We start from the raw sequence: 14590 nt of genomic DNA, 5'->3' as shown, positions 1-14590 counted from the left end.
ACTGCGTCCGGATCGCCCCGTGGACCAATACAGCCCCATGTTGGATGTCTCCCACGGTCCGGACAGTGCTGTCCGGACGGATGGGGTGGTTTGTGGTCCGTCTTGAAGGTGCCTTATTAATATATAAGAGCTTTTTTTGACACTTACCTCGGATTGGGCCCACGATACACCTGCCAGTTGGGTCCCAACACGAGCTCCTTTCGCGCACCCCATGGACCCACCTGTCAGTTGCACTTACCGCGCTTCTCCCACGCCCCCCACCTACATCCCCAAAACAATATCCCCAAAAACATGTTTCTCAGGAAAACCAATCGTACTTGTTGAAACCCTAGCGCCATCTCGCCGCCGGCGATGTCCGCTTGACGGACGCGCCGCCGAGAAAGCACCAAACTCCTCCGAGCCCTCCCATCTCTCTGATCCGTCGCCCGCCCGCGGGATCCGGATCGTCTTCAGCCATGTCAAAGGCCAGGGTCTACGCCGACGTTAACGTGGTGCGCCCCAAGGAGTACTGGGATTATGAGGCCCTCGCCGTCCAGTGGGGGTGAGTCGAATCCGCCCGTAGCCAACCTCGCCCTAACTCTCAAGTTCTTTTTTTTTCCTTTTCGTTCCCGTGGCGCATCTGCGTGTCGTGGATCCTTTTCGTCTGTTCGTTGCGAGGCAGTTCAGGGACTACATACAATGGCGCTTCGACTTCTCGATGCGTCTTCGGAGGTCTTGTCAGGCACGAGCGTGACTGTGCCGTGCGGTTAGAGAGGGCCCGCGTGTTGTAGATTGAGAGAGGGAGTTGCCAGATGTGCTTGCTCAGATAATTCCGGCAGTTGCTTGATTGCTTCGCTACAATATATCCGACTTCAGTAGTCACTTACTCGATCTCATTGTTTCGTGATACTTTTGGTAGTTCAGTACGAAATTATGCGTCTGTACATCTTACGTGGACTTTGGCAGATTATTCATAGTTTTGTACATCTTTAGTGGACTTTCATTAACTTTCCACAAATTGAGCACCCGAATCCAAATGTCAGATTCTGTCACCCGCGCTCATTTACCAGCAATATTCTCCCTGTCCAAATATTTTGCTGAATTGGCAAATTGGGCACTTGAACCTGCCTTGGACTACAACACCAGCACCCAAGTGGAACGAACACTGTCCATGACCTCTATATGTTCTAATTTTATTGTTTTGAACAGTTGCTAGTTCGTGTGTTTTCCCCTTCTTGGAAAGTGTGCTGCTCTATTAGTGTCACACTTTGTTGATTGAGCTGGACTGATTATTTCGTGTTAGCACTAGTTTTTCAGATAATATATGGTTGTATTTTCCAAAAATTATCATATCATGCCTATTTTTAATCTCAAAGCAGCTGTTCCAAGTAAAAACCACATTTACATTAAGGCCTATGCTGACGAGAATTTACTCCTGTTCTGTTTCTGTTGAATTGATAATTCTGCTCAGCAACATGAGATAAATAAGGCTCCACTGAACTATCTACGCTGTTGGAGTACCTTGATTTGTAAATTAGTATATGTGTAATAAATACAGTGATATGCAACTATATTTGAAATTGTAACAAGCTACGCCTTTGTGTAACTTCTCATTGGGACCCAGACATTTTTTTGTCCTCCCTTGAGCTTGACATGGGGTTTTATTGCCCTCTTATTTTTATATAATGAAAAAGGATAGAACTCAAGTATGAAGCATCAGTTTGTAGAAGTTGGGTAATTTGACCTTTGTCTTGCACGAAAATATATGTACTCATTTATTTTGATGTAACAATACCCCAAAAGTGTCATGAGATCTCTTTAAAATAGTTAGGTGTTTTCTCTTCGTTCTCCATCATACAAACAGGAAAAGAAAATCCTATGCCTGGAACAATCAAAACTGATTACTTTTAGCATGCCAGCTGCAAGTATCCCTGCCCCCACAAGGATAATACACTTACCATTTGGTTTGAATGGTGTGGTTATTTGTTACTTCTGGTCCCTCTCAAAGATATCATGTGATTGTTAAATTACAGAATGTCCTAATGGACCAGTACATCCAGCGACGAGTTCTGACTGTTATGATGTTTTTCAATCAGTGAGCAGGATGACTATGAAGTTGTGCGGAAAGTTGGAAGGGGCAAATACAGTGAAGTCTTTGAAGGTATCAACGTCAACAATAATGAGAAATGTGTTATTAAGATCCTGAAGCCTGTGAAGAAGAAGAAGGTAACTTATCTGTGCCTTATATGGTCACGGTTTAACTATGATTTTAGTTTTTTCACGTTTGTCATGCTTATCCAGATCAAAAGAGAGATCAAAATACTACAGAATCTCTGTGGAGGTCCAAATATTGTGAAGCTGCTTGATATTGTCAGGGATCAGCATTCAAAAACACCAAGCTTGATCTTTGAATACATCAATAACACAGATTTCAAAGTGCTATATCCGACATTGACAGATTATGACATTCGCTACTATATCTATGAGTTACTGAAGGTATGAATCTTTCCCAAGTTTCTGTTGATGTAATATTGCCAAGAACACTGATTGTTAAAACATCTATAACTTTTTTTGCTCTTCTTATAAAGCCTTGAAGATACATTAAATACTTACATGTGTAACTGTCTAGTTTGAACATCTGGCTAGACTCATTTCCTAGGACCCTTTCTTGTGTTCGTGGATGATATTTGTGATAGTAAGGGATGAATAATCCCTTATCAATGCTAACAAGCAACCGGACCAGTCAGCGTTTTTCCTCTTTTGAGGAGACCAAGACAAGTTGCTGTTAATTTGATTGCTGGACCTAGATGTTTCGTATCCTATATTCTAGTTATGATTTATCACAGTTTCCATTTTCATGTGCAGGCTTTGGATTACTGCCATTCACAAGGCATTATGCACCGAGATGTGAAGCCTCACAATGTTATGATAGATCATGAGCTTCGAAAACTCCGGTTAATAGACTGGGGCCTTGCTGAATTCTACCATCCTGGAAAGGAGTATAACGTTCGTGTTGCATCAAGGTAGGTACATAGAAATACGTTGTTGCTATTTAATTATCTTAAACCTACTTATTGATACCAAATAACCTTATTTGCTTGTGCACTTCCCAACAATTGGTCTTCTTCTGGTCACTTGTGAGGCAATACACAGCCAAAATTTAGTTTATTTAAATCAACAGTTTATGTGGAAAGGGTATTTCTTTTGGTAATATTTGTTTTCATTTGTAGAAATCTCAACGTCATAATACACATGAACAGAATGAGTGATGTGGTGAATGATTTGCTTCGTACAGTAGTTAATGCTCCATTATGTAACTTGCATATTCCAAATATTTCCATATGATCATTTTCAAAATATTTGCTGACATTTTCTTTTTCACTGGGATTTAGGTACTTCAAGGGACCTGAGCTTCTTGTTGACTTGCAAGATTACGACTACTCTTTGGACATGTGGAGTCTTGGCTGCATGTTTGCTGGAATGGTATGACCGCCATGATAGTACAGTTGATATTATTCATAGCTTTCTTTTGTATCTCAGACTTTTTGTTCAACTGTTGATGATCTTATGAATCATGTATTGTTGGTTGCAGATATTCCGCAAGGAACCATTTTTCTATGGCCATGACAACCATGACCAACTTGTTAAAATTGCAAAGGTGCTTATTCAGTTTATTCCTTTTATTCTTTGTAAAGATAGTTATAACTGATAAAAGGGTTAGTTTTGGTGGCATCTGATATTCTTTAGAGTTGCCATATATCATTTGCTATTATTTACCTTAGTGACTGAGTGGTTACTCTGTGCAAATAAGTTATTTGGCATAGAGTTCATGCTCACATGTAATTACTAGCTTTACTCTAGCTGTGTAGTCCTGTTTGAACTTGACATGAGCGCTAAAGTCTGACCACACCCCTGTATTCACAGGTACTTGGAACAGATGGGCTAAATGCTTATTTGAACAAGTACAGAATTGAGCTTGACCCTCAGCTTGAAGCCCTTGTTGGAAGGTATATTGCCACCCAGCAGTCATTTTGATGCAAGATCTCTATTTGTCATCTAATTTACAGTTTCTATAATTTCCACACCCAGGCACAGCAGAAAACCCTGGTCAAAGTTTATCAATGCAGACAACCAGCATCTAGTATCCCCTGAGGTCTGTCAAAAATACATATATATCTCAAGTATACTTTACTAGCAGTAACCTGTTCCTGGTTTCTCAACGAGGCCTTTTCCTCTCCATTTTAGGCCATAGATTTCCTTGATAAGCTTCTGCGCTATGATCACCAGGATAGGCTTACTGCACGTGAAGCTATGGTAAGTCTTGCTGTTTTCGACTGGTTGTTCAGTGGCTCCCAGCCAATCGTGCTTAATGTCCATTTGACCATGCAATTATACTTTCTTTTCTCATCTCCAGCTCCTTGGTGCTGCATGATGTGTTTGAGCATTTGGTTTGTGGATAGATTGATTAGTGCGGTTGCTTAGAGGATGTCATGTTTGGAGTTACAATGGTTGCTGTTCTAATTTTAAAGGTGTAATGCAGGCACATCCATACTTCCTCCAGGTGAGGGCTGCCGAAAACAGCAGGACTCGTGCGCAATAGCAATAGCAAGACTGTTGCTGATATTGAACGAGCAGCACTTGACGAAGCCGCATCCTTGTAGTGACTTTGTCATGTATTATGACTCGATAATGGTTGGGTCAGCTGGGAAAGGTAAGAGCCTGTGTGGTGTGTGCCTCATCGACGAGGCGGAAAAGAACTGTGATTTGCTCCTGTTGTTTGTGTATGGAAACCAGATTGATTGAAACTTCGCAACACACTTTTCATGTAACGTGTTTGGTAACATTGTACGACTCTGCTTGTAAAGAATATCTTTGGTAAATTGCTTTGGATTCAAAATTCTGTTTAGTCACTGGATTATTAGCTTGTTATTTTGATGAGCCGTCCAACTCCTTTCCTATTGGGATCCATCATTTCTAATAAAAAATCAACTCGAGAGGCTCCTGTAAACTGGTCCTTTTCTTCCACAAGATCATGAAGTAGCACAAGGTTGTGGAGGAGCAACTCCACCTTACTGTTATAGTGAGTGTTGAAGGAACAACTTTAATGTACTGTGCTAGATATCGCTTTAGAAATGGGAGCAGGGCCAAATCTTAAATGAGAACACCAAGTTCTATAATAGATAGTGGGGTATGTAGTCTTTTTTTTTGCGGCTAGGGTATATAGTCTCGTTATAAACTAGAGGTGAAGACCTTTATTTTTAGGGCCGTGAGAAGCCTTCACATACTTCTACTTATAGGTAGAACACTTTAGAAAACATTATTTAAGATTCATCATTCTACTAGCTAGAAGACTCTAAAAAACAGCAAGTATGGTTGAGAAAATAAAATAAAAGAAATACTAGACTACAATAGAAGTATCTAGAAGTAGCAAAACATATTTGACATATGATTTTATTTTTATTTTCGTCACCTATTGTTCCTCATCATTTTTCTCTGGTTGTATGGAAGTCGACCTTATCTTTTCGTAGAGTGCTTTTTCTGAATGGTAGAGAGTCAAGTCCGCAATGTTGAAAATGTTGAGTATACCCATGTCACTTGGAAGATCTATCACATGAGCATTATCATTTATCTTCCTCATAATAGAGAAGGGCCATACTTTCGCCGCCTAAACTTCCCTTTAACACCTAAAGGCAACCTCTCTTTTCGGCGGTAAACCATCACCTTATCACCGACTTGGAATGATTCCAGTCTCCTTTTGCGGTCAACAAATTGTTTATATTTCCGATTTTGTCCACCAAAACATCACAAATCTCTTCAAATAACTCAGTGTAATTATCAACAAAGTACAATGCTGATTTTGAGTTTCCCCTTGATGGTAGCTTCATCAGGTCCACCACATGTATTGGAACTTTAGTGTAGATAATGGAAAAGGACTCCTTACTGTGAATCTATGCTTGGAGTTATTGTAGGAGAACTCTGCAAGAGATAAAGCCAAATCCCATTGTCCCTTTCTTTCTCCGCAGATGCAACGGATTAGATTACCAAAAAAAATTGTTTACCACTTTCGTTTGTCCATCTATTTGTGGATGAGTAGTGCTAGAAAATTTTAATTCAGTGTTGAATTGCTTACACAAAGTGATCCAAAATGCAACAAGAAACTTGCTATCACGGTCTGAGACGATTGTCCTTGGAACTCCATGAATTCTGACCACTTCTCGAAAGAATAGGTATGCCACATGATGAGCATCCGTTGTCTTGCGACATGGGATGAAATGAGCCATTTTAGAGAATCTATCCATGACCACAAACACGACATCACTCCCTTGTCTTGTTCTTGGTGGAGTCCATAGAGATGTCCTCCCATGGAGCAACAGGAACATGCAAAGGCATGTATAACCCTGTGTTTTGAACTTGGCCTTTGCAGGTTTGACCTATGGGGCATCACTGAACAAACTTTTCAGCATCTCTCTTTAGTTGTGGCCAAAAGGAACGAGCTTCCAGGTTAGCGTCAGTCTTTTCCTGTCTAACATGGCCACTAAGATCACTTGAATGGAGCTCTGTAATTAGTTTGTCATGCAGAGAACTCCTTGGGATTCACAGACGATCATTTTTTAAGAGATAGCCATCCTGCATCAAATAATCATCACTTAATAGTTGGCGCCTAATGTGCTTTACCCAAACATGTCCAAAGTCTTCGTCATCCCCATACAACTCCTTTATTTGATCCATGCATGGAAGTTCAGCCTCAAAAGAAGTCAAGGGGCATGCACGATGATTCAAAGCATCAGCCACTCGGTTAGTTGTTCCAGATTTATGCACGGTGAGATAGTTAAACCTCTTGAGATATGCCGCCCATCTTGCTAGCACGTGATCAACATGCTTTTGGTTTCTAAAATGCTTTAAGGATTGACGGTCACTATAAACAATGAACTCTTTAGGCAGCAAATAGACTTCCCAAGTTTTCAAAGCTCTGAAAACGGCATACAATTCTTGCTGGTAAGTACCCCATCTCTGCCTTTTTTCGCTTAATTCTCACTGAAGACAACAATGGGCTTCCTTTCTTGAGATAGATCAGCTCCAATGCCTACTCCACTTGCATCACACCCCAACTCAAAATTCTTGTTGAAATCAGGTAGCACCAAGACAGGAGCTTGTGAGAGGTTTTGCTTGATCTCACTGAAACTACCTTCAGTCATTTCTGTCCTTTGGAACTTTTCTTTCTTCAAACACTCGATAATCAGTGCTGAAATTCTTTACAAATCGCATATAGAAAGTTGTAAGTCCATGAAAACTTCTTACCTCAGAAATGTTCTTCGGAGTTGGCCATTCTTGGATTGCTTCAACCTTAGAGTCGTCAACACGAATACCGTTGCATGTTATGACGAATCATAGGAAAATAAGTTGTGTTTGCAGGAAAACACATTTCTTCAAGTTGACATAGAGATCATTTCCCTTAATACTTGTAGCACCTTCCGAATGTGGTCAAAGTGTTCATCCTCATCCTTGCTATAGATCAAGATGTCATCAAAATACACCACACTAAAATGGGATAAGAAGGGCCGAATGACTTGATTCATCAAGTGCATAAAGGTACTTGGCGCATTTGAGAGTCCAGATGGCAAGACTAGCCATTCAAAAAACCCTTCCTTTGTCTTGAAGGTTGCTTTCCATTCATCCCCGGGACTGATACAAATTTGATGATATCCGCTTCTTAAATCTAGCTTTGCGAACACTCTTGCTCCACTAACCTGATCCTACATATCATCCAGATGGGGAATAAGGAATCTATAACTTACGGTGATCTTGTTAATGGCTCTACTATCTGCACACATGCGCCAAGATACATCTTTCTTTGGCGTGAGCAGGGCTGGTACAACACATAGGCTAATACTTTCTCAAATGTGCCCCCTTTGCAGCAATTCCTCCGCTTTCTCCTTCAATATATCATGCTCTTTTGGACTTATTTGATAGTTTGGAAGATTAGGAAGGCTTGCTCCAGGGATTAAGTCGATTCTATGTTGAGTTCCTCTCATCGTTGGCAGGCTCCAAGTATGTCATGAAATTCTGCTAATAAGCCACATACCTTTGTTGGAATTTCAATAGTCGGGTTGCTCTTCTCCTTTAAAATAAGTGCATCACACAAATCTGCCTCCTTTAAGTCTTCCATAAACTCATTAGAGGTGTGGGAGATAGTTAACATACTTTTCCCTCCTTTGAGATATTACCATCAGTTTTGTTTAGTAGAATAATGATCTTTCCGTTGTTCCAAATGAAAGAGTAAGAATTTTTCTTGCCCTTGTGTGTAGTATCCACATCAAATTGCCAAGGTCTCCCAAGAAAAACATGGTTGGCGTCCATATCAAGTATGTCACACAACACATTTGAGCGATAATGCTTACCCAAAGAAAGTGGCAAGTTGCATTGTTTGGTAAGCCTCATATTCACTTATTTATTGATCCATCCAATATTGTAGGGGTTTGGATGATCATGAGTTTCAACCTTTGAATGGTTCACTAACTTCCAGGAAATAAGATTTTCGCAGCTGCAATTATCAATCACTAATTTGCATACCTTGCCATTCATCGTGCATTTGCTCTCAAATATTTTCTTCCATTGTGTGCCGTCGGGTTCTGGTGTGGAATATAGGAGATGCTGAATCACACAAACCACCTCTTCACCTTCTTCTTGACAAACCTCTTGTCTATCTACATCTTCAGATTCGTATTCTTCCTCATTGTCTTCACCATCATGGATAGTTGTGTTAACAAATTTTCTTCGCGCGCAACCGCTGCATATGTGTCCCTCTTCACCACATTTATAGCTCTTTGGGCCTTCATTTACCTTACCCTAGCCTCTAGTTTGCTTTCAGATGGGTCGGTTTGGCTTTGTTAGAGCAGTATTCTCTACCACTCTATTAGTGTGGCTCCTAAACGAGCCTTCGGTATGAGGATATGGAGGATATAGAGCCTTATTTGTCTTTCTTGCCCCACAAACCTCTCGGACTTTAAGGCTAGAGCTTGTGCTTTATCAATGGACTAGATTTTTTTGCATCATCAATCGATCTTGAATAGCATCATTGAGATCATTGATGTACCTTGCAACTTATTGACCTTCAATTTCAGCAAGGTTGCACCTCACTTGTAGCCTTAGAAACTCCTCCGTGTAATCTGAAATAGTCCTATTCCCTCGAACACAATTTTGAAATTGTATAAATAGGATCTGGTCATAATCAGCGGGTAAAAATCTCCCTTTCAAAAGACACTGCATTTGCCGCCAAGTTCTCACACGAGGTTCTCCTCTCAGCCCGCGCTCTTCTTGAACACGGTGCCACCATGCACCGGCTCCTCCTTTCATCTTGTAAGTGACCAAAGGAACTCTATAATCTTTCGGAACCTCTATGACCTTAAAGAAAGTCTCCACTTTATATAACCGATCAAGGCACCCTTCAATATCAATATTTCCATTAAGTTGGGATCTCGACTTTCACCTTGTATGCATCCCTTGTATATGTAGGATTGGTGTTATGGCATATTTTACCCTTAGGGCCCATTTGGTATGCAGGATTTCGACGGCCCAACCCCCTCCTTTCCACATGGTTCAGAACCCTCGAGGGGGGCCTTGCGGATTTGGGAGGAACGACACTGCGCCGCCGCCGCCTGCTCACCGCGCCGCCGCCCGACTCCTCCTCAACACGCCGTCGAACGACATCTCTACGCTGGCGTACCTCCTTTGCCATACTGGCCTTCTCCTTGGTGGTAAGCCCTCGCCTCACCTCCCCTCCTTTCCCCTCGTTGTCTAGGGTTCTTCCATCTGCCCAGCCATGGTTGCCGCCTCATCCTCCCCGGCGAGCTCGCCAAGCACGACGTCTCCGAGGGCACCAAAGCCGTCACCAAGTTCGCCTCCTCTTAGATTGTGTCCCCTGTATCTAGTAGCAGGTTACTGTTGGTTTAGTGGTTCACTATCAACTCTGAATCTTGATGTGAACTGCAAGTAGTGGTAATGCTTGATGTGGTTATCTGCAAGTAGTAGTGGTAATGCTTGATGTGAACTGCCGAATCGGTGCCAATGCTTTGTTGGTTCATTGGTTGCAAGAACTGAATTATGTCTGGTGATTCTTTTGGCAAATGAAAATTTAGAAAAGAACTTGTGTTGTTGGTTCTATTTTAGTGATTTCCACTATGCTTTAAATTAATGCTAGGTGTTTGAATTCATATGATCAGCTATGTGATTGTGCTTAAAATTTATGGCCCTCGCATAGGTTTTTGCTGCATCAGTTTGTGCAGAACCCAGTGTTCTGCAGTTCTGTTTTAATTACCTATTTTGTCGCTGACAATTGGTGCTATCTGTAACGCCCCGAGACCGATGCTCCAGAAGCCTTCAATGTTCTTCGTTGCCATCGTGTGTTTTATTTTGTTGTTGTTGCATTTCATCATGTCATCATCGCATTGCATCCGCATGTTTTCATAAAACTTGCATCCGCTCATAGTTCCCGCGTCCCCCCTTGCTTTCGCTGACCGCCCCGAGACCAACCAGATTTTGTTTCCCTCTTGCCTGGCTTCCTAACCTCTCTGCACAGTGCACAAAACCCCTTCTCGCGTGCGTCCGAAACCTGTCCCGAACCCGATCCGCTCAGTCATCACCGTTGGGTCCGGATCATCCCCAAACATCTATAAAACATCTCCATTTTCTTAATTGGACATCCTAACCTATATTTTCCCAGCCGTCCGATTACGATCGTAGGGACGTGATAGCCCCTACCCTAATCTCATTGCAGTATAAATAGTGGACAACCCTAAAATCTAGGGACCTGTCCCATCCTCTCAGCCGCGCCGCCACTCCACCAAATCCCCATCGGGATCCATCCCTCCCCAACCATCGCTCGCCACCTACAGCCTCCAGATCCCCTCGCCCTCCAGCTCGCTCGATCCAGCGCCTCCCCTGTCCCTCCTCGATTCCCACCGAACCACCCAATCAATCCATCGATCCAACATTGTTGATCCCTCGATCCAGGAGCTCTTGTCCGAGGCCCCAAGCTTCCCTGCCTCCATGAACACGAGCGCCCATGGCCTTGTGCCCCTGCTGTCCTAGCAACAGCAACAACAACCTCGCCAAAGTCGCCACCGGGACTTCAGCCATGCCCCTGCCCTCCTCCACGCGCTGCCCCGCCGGACCTCTCCTGCAGCCCGAGTCCCTCTCCCCGCGTGCCTGTCTCCTCTTGCTGATCTGCCTCACCACCGGAGCTCCTTCGCCCGAGCACCCATGGAGAGGGCCTCCCGAGCCTCCTCGCGTCGTGCCAGTGAGCCCGCCCTGCCGGCGACCTCCAGGCTGGTCCCTCGCGCGCCGTCCTTCTCCTCCTTCCTTCCTTCTTTTCTTCTATGCGTCCTCAACTCCCTCTCGACTCTCTCTGTACAGGAAACCACCATGGCCACCGACCCCCTGCCTCGCCTTGGATCTCGCCGGGTTGCTGCCTCGCTGCCTGGATCCGCCGTCCCCGCGCCTTCTGGCCTCCTCCGCGCTCGATTCCCGCCGTTCCCGAGTCCCCCTGCTGCCATGGACGCCAAGCCGACCTTCTTCGAGCCCTGCTTCCCCTATAGGCGGCCCCGTTCGTCTCCAGCCACGCGCCTGCATCGATGGGGTCAGCGGTCCCGAGCGCGTTGACTACGCCCTGCCTCGCCCCGATCTGCCTGCGTGGCCCGCAGCCAGCGCCAGGCCTCCTCTGCTTCCAGTCGGGCCTCAGCCCGTGGTGAGCAGCCCAGATCCATCAGTTTTGGCCCGTGCATGTTTTTTTCCCTTGCTGCGAATTTATCTAATTATCCAGTAAACTGCATATTTATAGATTGCACCCTCATGTTCATGCATATAATAACTCAACAACCATGCATCGGATTAAAATGTTTTAAACATGTAAAATGCTTAGAATTTTGTCTAGTTTCATATTTTCCAACTCTCATCCATGTTAAAAATGTTTAAATTGTTGTTTGCATTATTTTGCATAAATGCCATGTTAAAATGATTTATTTCATAACTAATTAACCGTAGCTCCATTTTAAATAAACTTTATATGTAAATGGCGTGGAAAAATGCATAGAGTAACTTGGTTCACTTTATTTTGATGTTTAACAACTCTAAAATATGCTTTAGGACAGAACAGTACCAAATCTAAAATATGCATATGAGGATTTTCCGGAATTATTGTTTGGTGTTCCGGCCTCATTTAAACTTGCCTAAATAGTTAGTTTACTTATGCTTCACCTCTTGCGATGTTAATCAACATTTAACATTGTTGGGTACATAAACGAAAGCGAACTAAATAACTTGAATGTGGTGTTTCGTCAATATGCAACTCGTTGCATATTAAGCTCCACTTAATTTGTAGTATTGTTTGTGCACTTTGCCATGCCATGCCTACTTAAACCGGACATGCATCATACCTGATTGTGCATCATGCCATGTTTATGCTTGTGTGTTTACCATGTTGTTTGCTTCTTTCCGGTTTGCTTCTCTCGTTAGCTTCGGTTTCGTTCCGGAGTTGTGAGGATTCGTTCGACTACGTCCGTTTGTCTTCTTCATGGACTCGTTCTTCTTCCTAGCGGGATTTCAGGCAAGATGACCATACCCTCGAAATCACTTCTATCTTTGCTTGCTAGTTGTTCGCTCTATTGCTATGCCGCGCTACCTACCACTTGCTATATCATGCCTCCCATATTTCCATGTCAAGCCTCTAACCATCCTTCCTAGCAAACCGTTGTTTGGCTATGTTACCGCTTTTGCTCAGCCCCTCTTATAGCGTTGCTAGTTGCAGGTGAAGATGAAGTTTGTTCCATATTGGAACATGGATATGTTGGGATATCACAATATCTCTTATTTAATTAATGCATCTATATACTTGGTAAAGGGTGGAAGGCTGGGCCTTATGCCTGGTGTTTTGTTCCACTCTTGCCGCCCTAGTTTCCGTCATACCGGTGTTATGTTCCTTGATTTTGTGTTCCTTACGCGGTTGGGTGATTTATGGGACTCCCTTGACAGTTCGCTTTGAATAAAACTCCTCCAGCAAGGCCCAACCTTGGTTTTAACATTTGCCACCTAAGCCTTTTTCCCTTGGGTTCTGCAGACTCAAGGGTCATCTTTATTTTAAACCCCCGGGCCAGTGCTCCTCTAAGTGTTGGTCCAACCTGTCAGCCGCCGGTGGCCACCAGGGGCAACTCTGGGCTCGCCTACCGGAAGTTTGGACAATCCGGTGTGCCCTGAGAACGAGATATGTGCAGCTCCTATCAGGATTTGTCGGCACATTCGGGCGGCTTTGCTGGTCTTGTTTTACCATTGTCGAAATGTCTTGTAACCGGGATTCCGAGTCTGATCGGGTCTTCCGGGGAGAAGGAATATCCTTCGTTGACCGTGAGAGCTTGTGATGGGCTAAGTTGGGACACCCCTGCAGGGTATAAACTTTCGAGAGCCGTGCCCACGGTTATGTGGCAGATGGGAATTTGTTAATGTCCGGTTGTAGAGAACTTGACACTTGACTTAATTAAAACGCATCAACCGCGTGTGTAACCGTGATGGTCTCTTTTCGGCGGAGTCCGGGAAGTGAACACGGTTTCTGGGTTATGTTTGACGTAAGTAGTTTCAGGATCACTTCTAGTTCACGACCGTTGCGTTGCTTCTCTTCCCGCTCTTATTTGCGTATGTTAGCCACCATATTTTGCTTAGTGCTTGCTGCAGCTCCACCTCATTACCCCTTTCCTACCCATAAGCTTAAATAGTCTTGATCTCGCGGATGTGAGATTGCCGAGTCCTCGTGACTCACAGATTCTACCAAAACAGTTGCAGGTGCCGAGGATACCTATGCAGGTGACGCAACCGAGTTCACGTGGGAGTTCGATGAGGACCGTGGTCGTTACTATGTTTCGTTTCCTGATGATCAGTAGTGGAGCCCAGTTGGGACGATCGGGGATCTAGCATTTGGGGTTATCTTCTTTTCATTTGGATTTGACCGTAGTCGGTCTATGTGTGGATTTTGGATGATGTATGAATTTATTTATGTATTGTGTGAAGTGGCGATTGTAAGCCAACTCTCTTTATCCCATTCTTGTTCATTACATGGGATTGTGTGAAGATGACCCTTCTTGCGACAAAACCTACAATGCGGTTATGCCTCTAAGTCGTGCCTCGACACGTGAGAGATATAGCCGCATCGTGGGCGTTACACTATCATATAAACGAGGTGCTAAGGAATAAGAGGAAACCGTCTGATTTGTTTGCCATGGCTTGTTCTTGTTTTGGAAGATTAGCGTTGTTATCCATTAGCAATTAGCAATGCCTTGACACTTATTGGTTGTAAGAACACTGAGTAATGATTTGCTTCACACTAAGCGTTCGTTGTAATGCACTGCTTCAGATTTCTGAATCACTCAGATGGGTTCTTGTAGTTGCATTAGGTGCAGAAGCAAGTGCTCCTGTGTGCTGATCGTAATTGCTCGGTGGAAGTGCTCTCTTGTTCTGGTTTGTGAACGTGTAGAAGTCAGTGGTGTCCATAAGAAAATACAGTAGCTAGTTAGCTTGCATGTCTTGACTAACTTTGTGTGATGCATAAAGCCTGTTGCTGTTCAACAAT

General features: G+C 43.6%; 1 protein-coding gene across 2 annotated transcripts; it reads left to right on the top strand.

The window, feature by feature from the left end:
- The first annotated feature begins 235 nt into the window (after positions 1-235).
- Positions 236-4876, top strand: LOC109756860 (casein kinase II subunit alpha-2). 2 transcript variants are annotated; one of them, XM_020315702.4, is made up of 10 exons: positions 237-541; positions 2076-2205; positions 2281-2475; positions 2845-3002; positions 3372-3462; positions 3572-3637; positions 3904-3986; positions 4069-4132; positions 4225-4293; positions 4520-4876. In XM_020315702.4, the coding sequence occupies exons 1-10, from the start codon at positions 456-458 to the stop codon at positions 4577-4579; spliced, it is 1002 nt and encodes a 333-aa protein (XP_020171291.1). In that variant the 5' UTR covers positions 237-455; the 3' UTR covers positions 4580-4876. The 2 variants fall into 2 exon arrangements, with proteins under 2 accessions (XP_020171290.1, XP_020171291.1); XM_020315701.4 differs by having other exon boundaries at positions 236-541; positions 2076-2475.
- The last annotated feature ends 9714 nt before the right edge of the window (positions 4877-14590 follow it).

Source organism: Aegilops tauschii, chromosome 2 (assembly GCF_002575655.3).
Source record: "Aegilops tauschii subsp. strangulata cultivar AL8/78 chromosome 2, Aet v6.0, whole genome shotgun sequence".
Lineage (NCBI taxonomy): Eukaryota > Viridiplantae > Streptophyta > Magnoliopsida > Poales > Poaceae > Aegilops > Aegilops tauschii.
This window is presented reverse-complemented; position numbering and strand designations above follow the sequence as displayed.

What these genes read in the sequence shown, in the direction of transcription:
- LOC109756860 (XM_020315701.4), top strand. Translation starts at nt 456, where the DNA reads ATGTCAAAGGCCAGGGTCTACGCCGACGTTAACGTGGTGCGCCCCAAG. An exon ending in GCCCTCGCCGTCCAGTGGGG is followed by an intron (nt 542 to 2,075) that starts GTGAGTCGAATC and finishes TTTTTCAATCAG; the next exon opens with TGAGCAGGATGACTATGAAG. An exon ending in AACTTGTTAAAATTGCAAAG is followed by an intron (nt 3,638 to 3,903) that starts GTGCTTATTCAG and finishes CTGTATTCACAG; the next exon opens with GTACTTGGAACAGATGGGCT.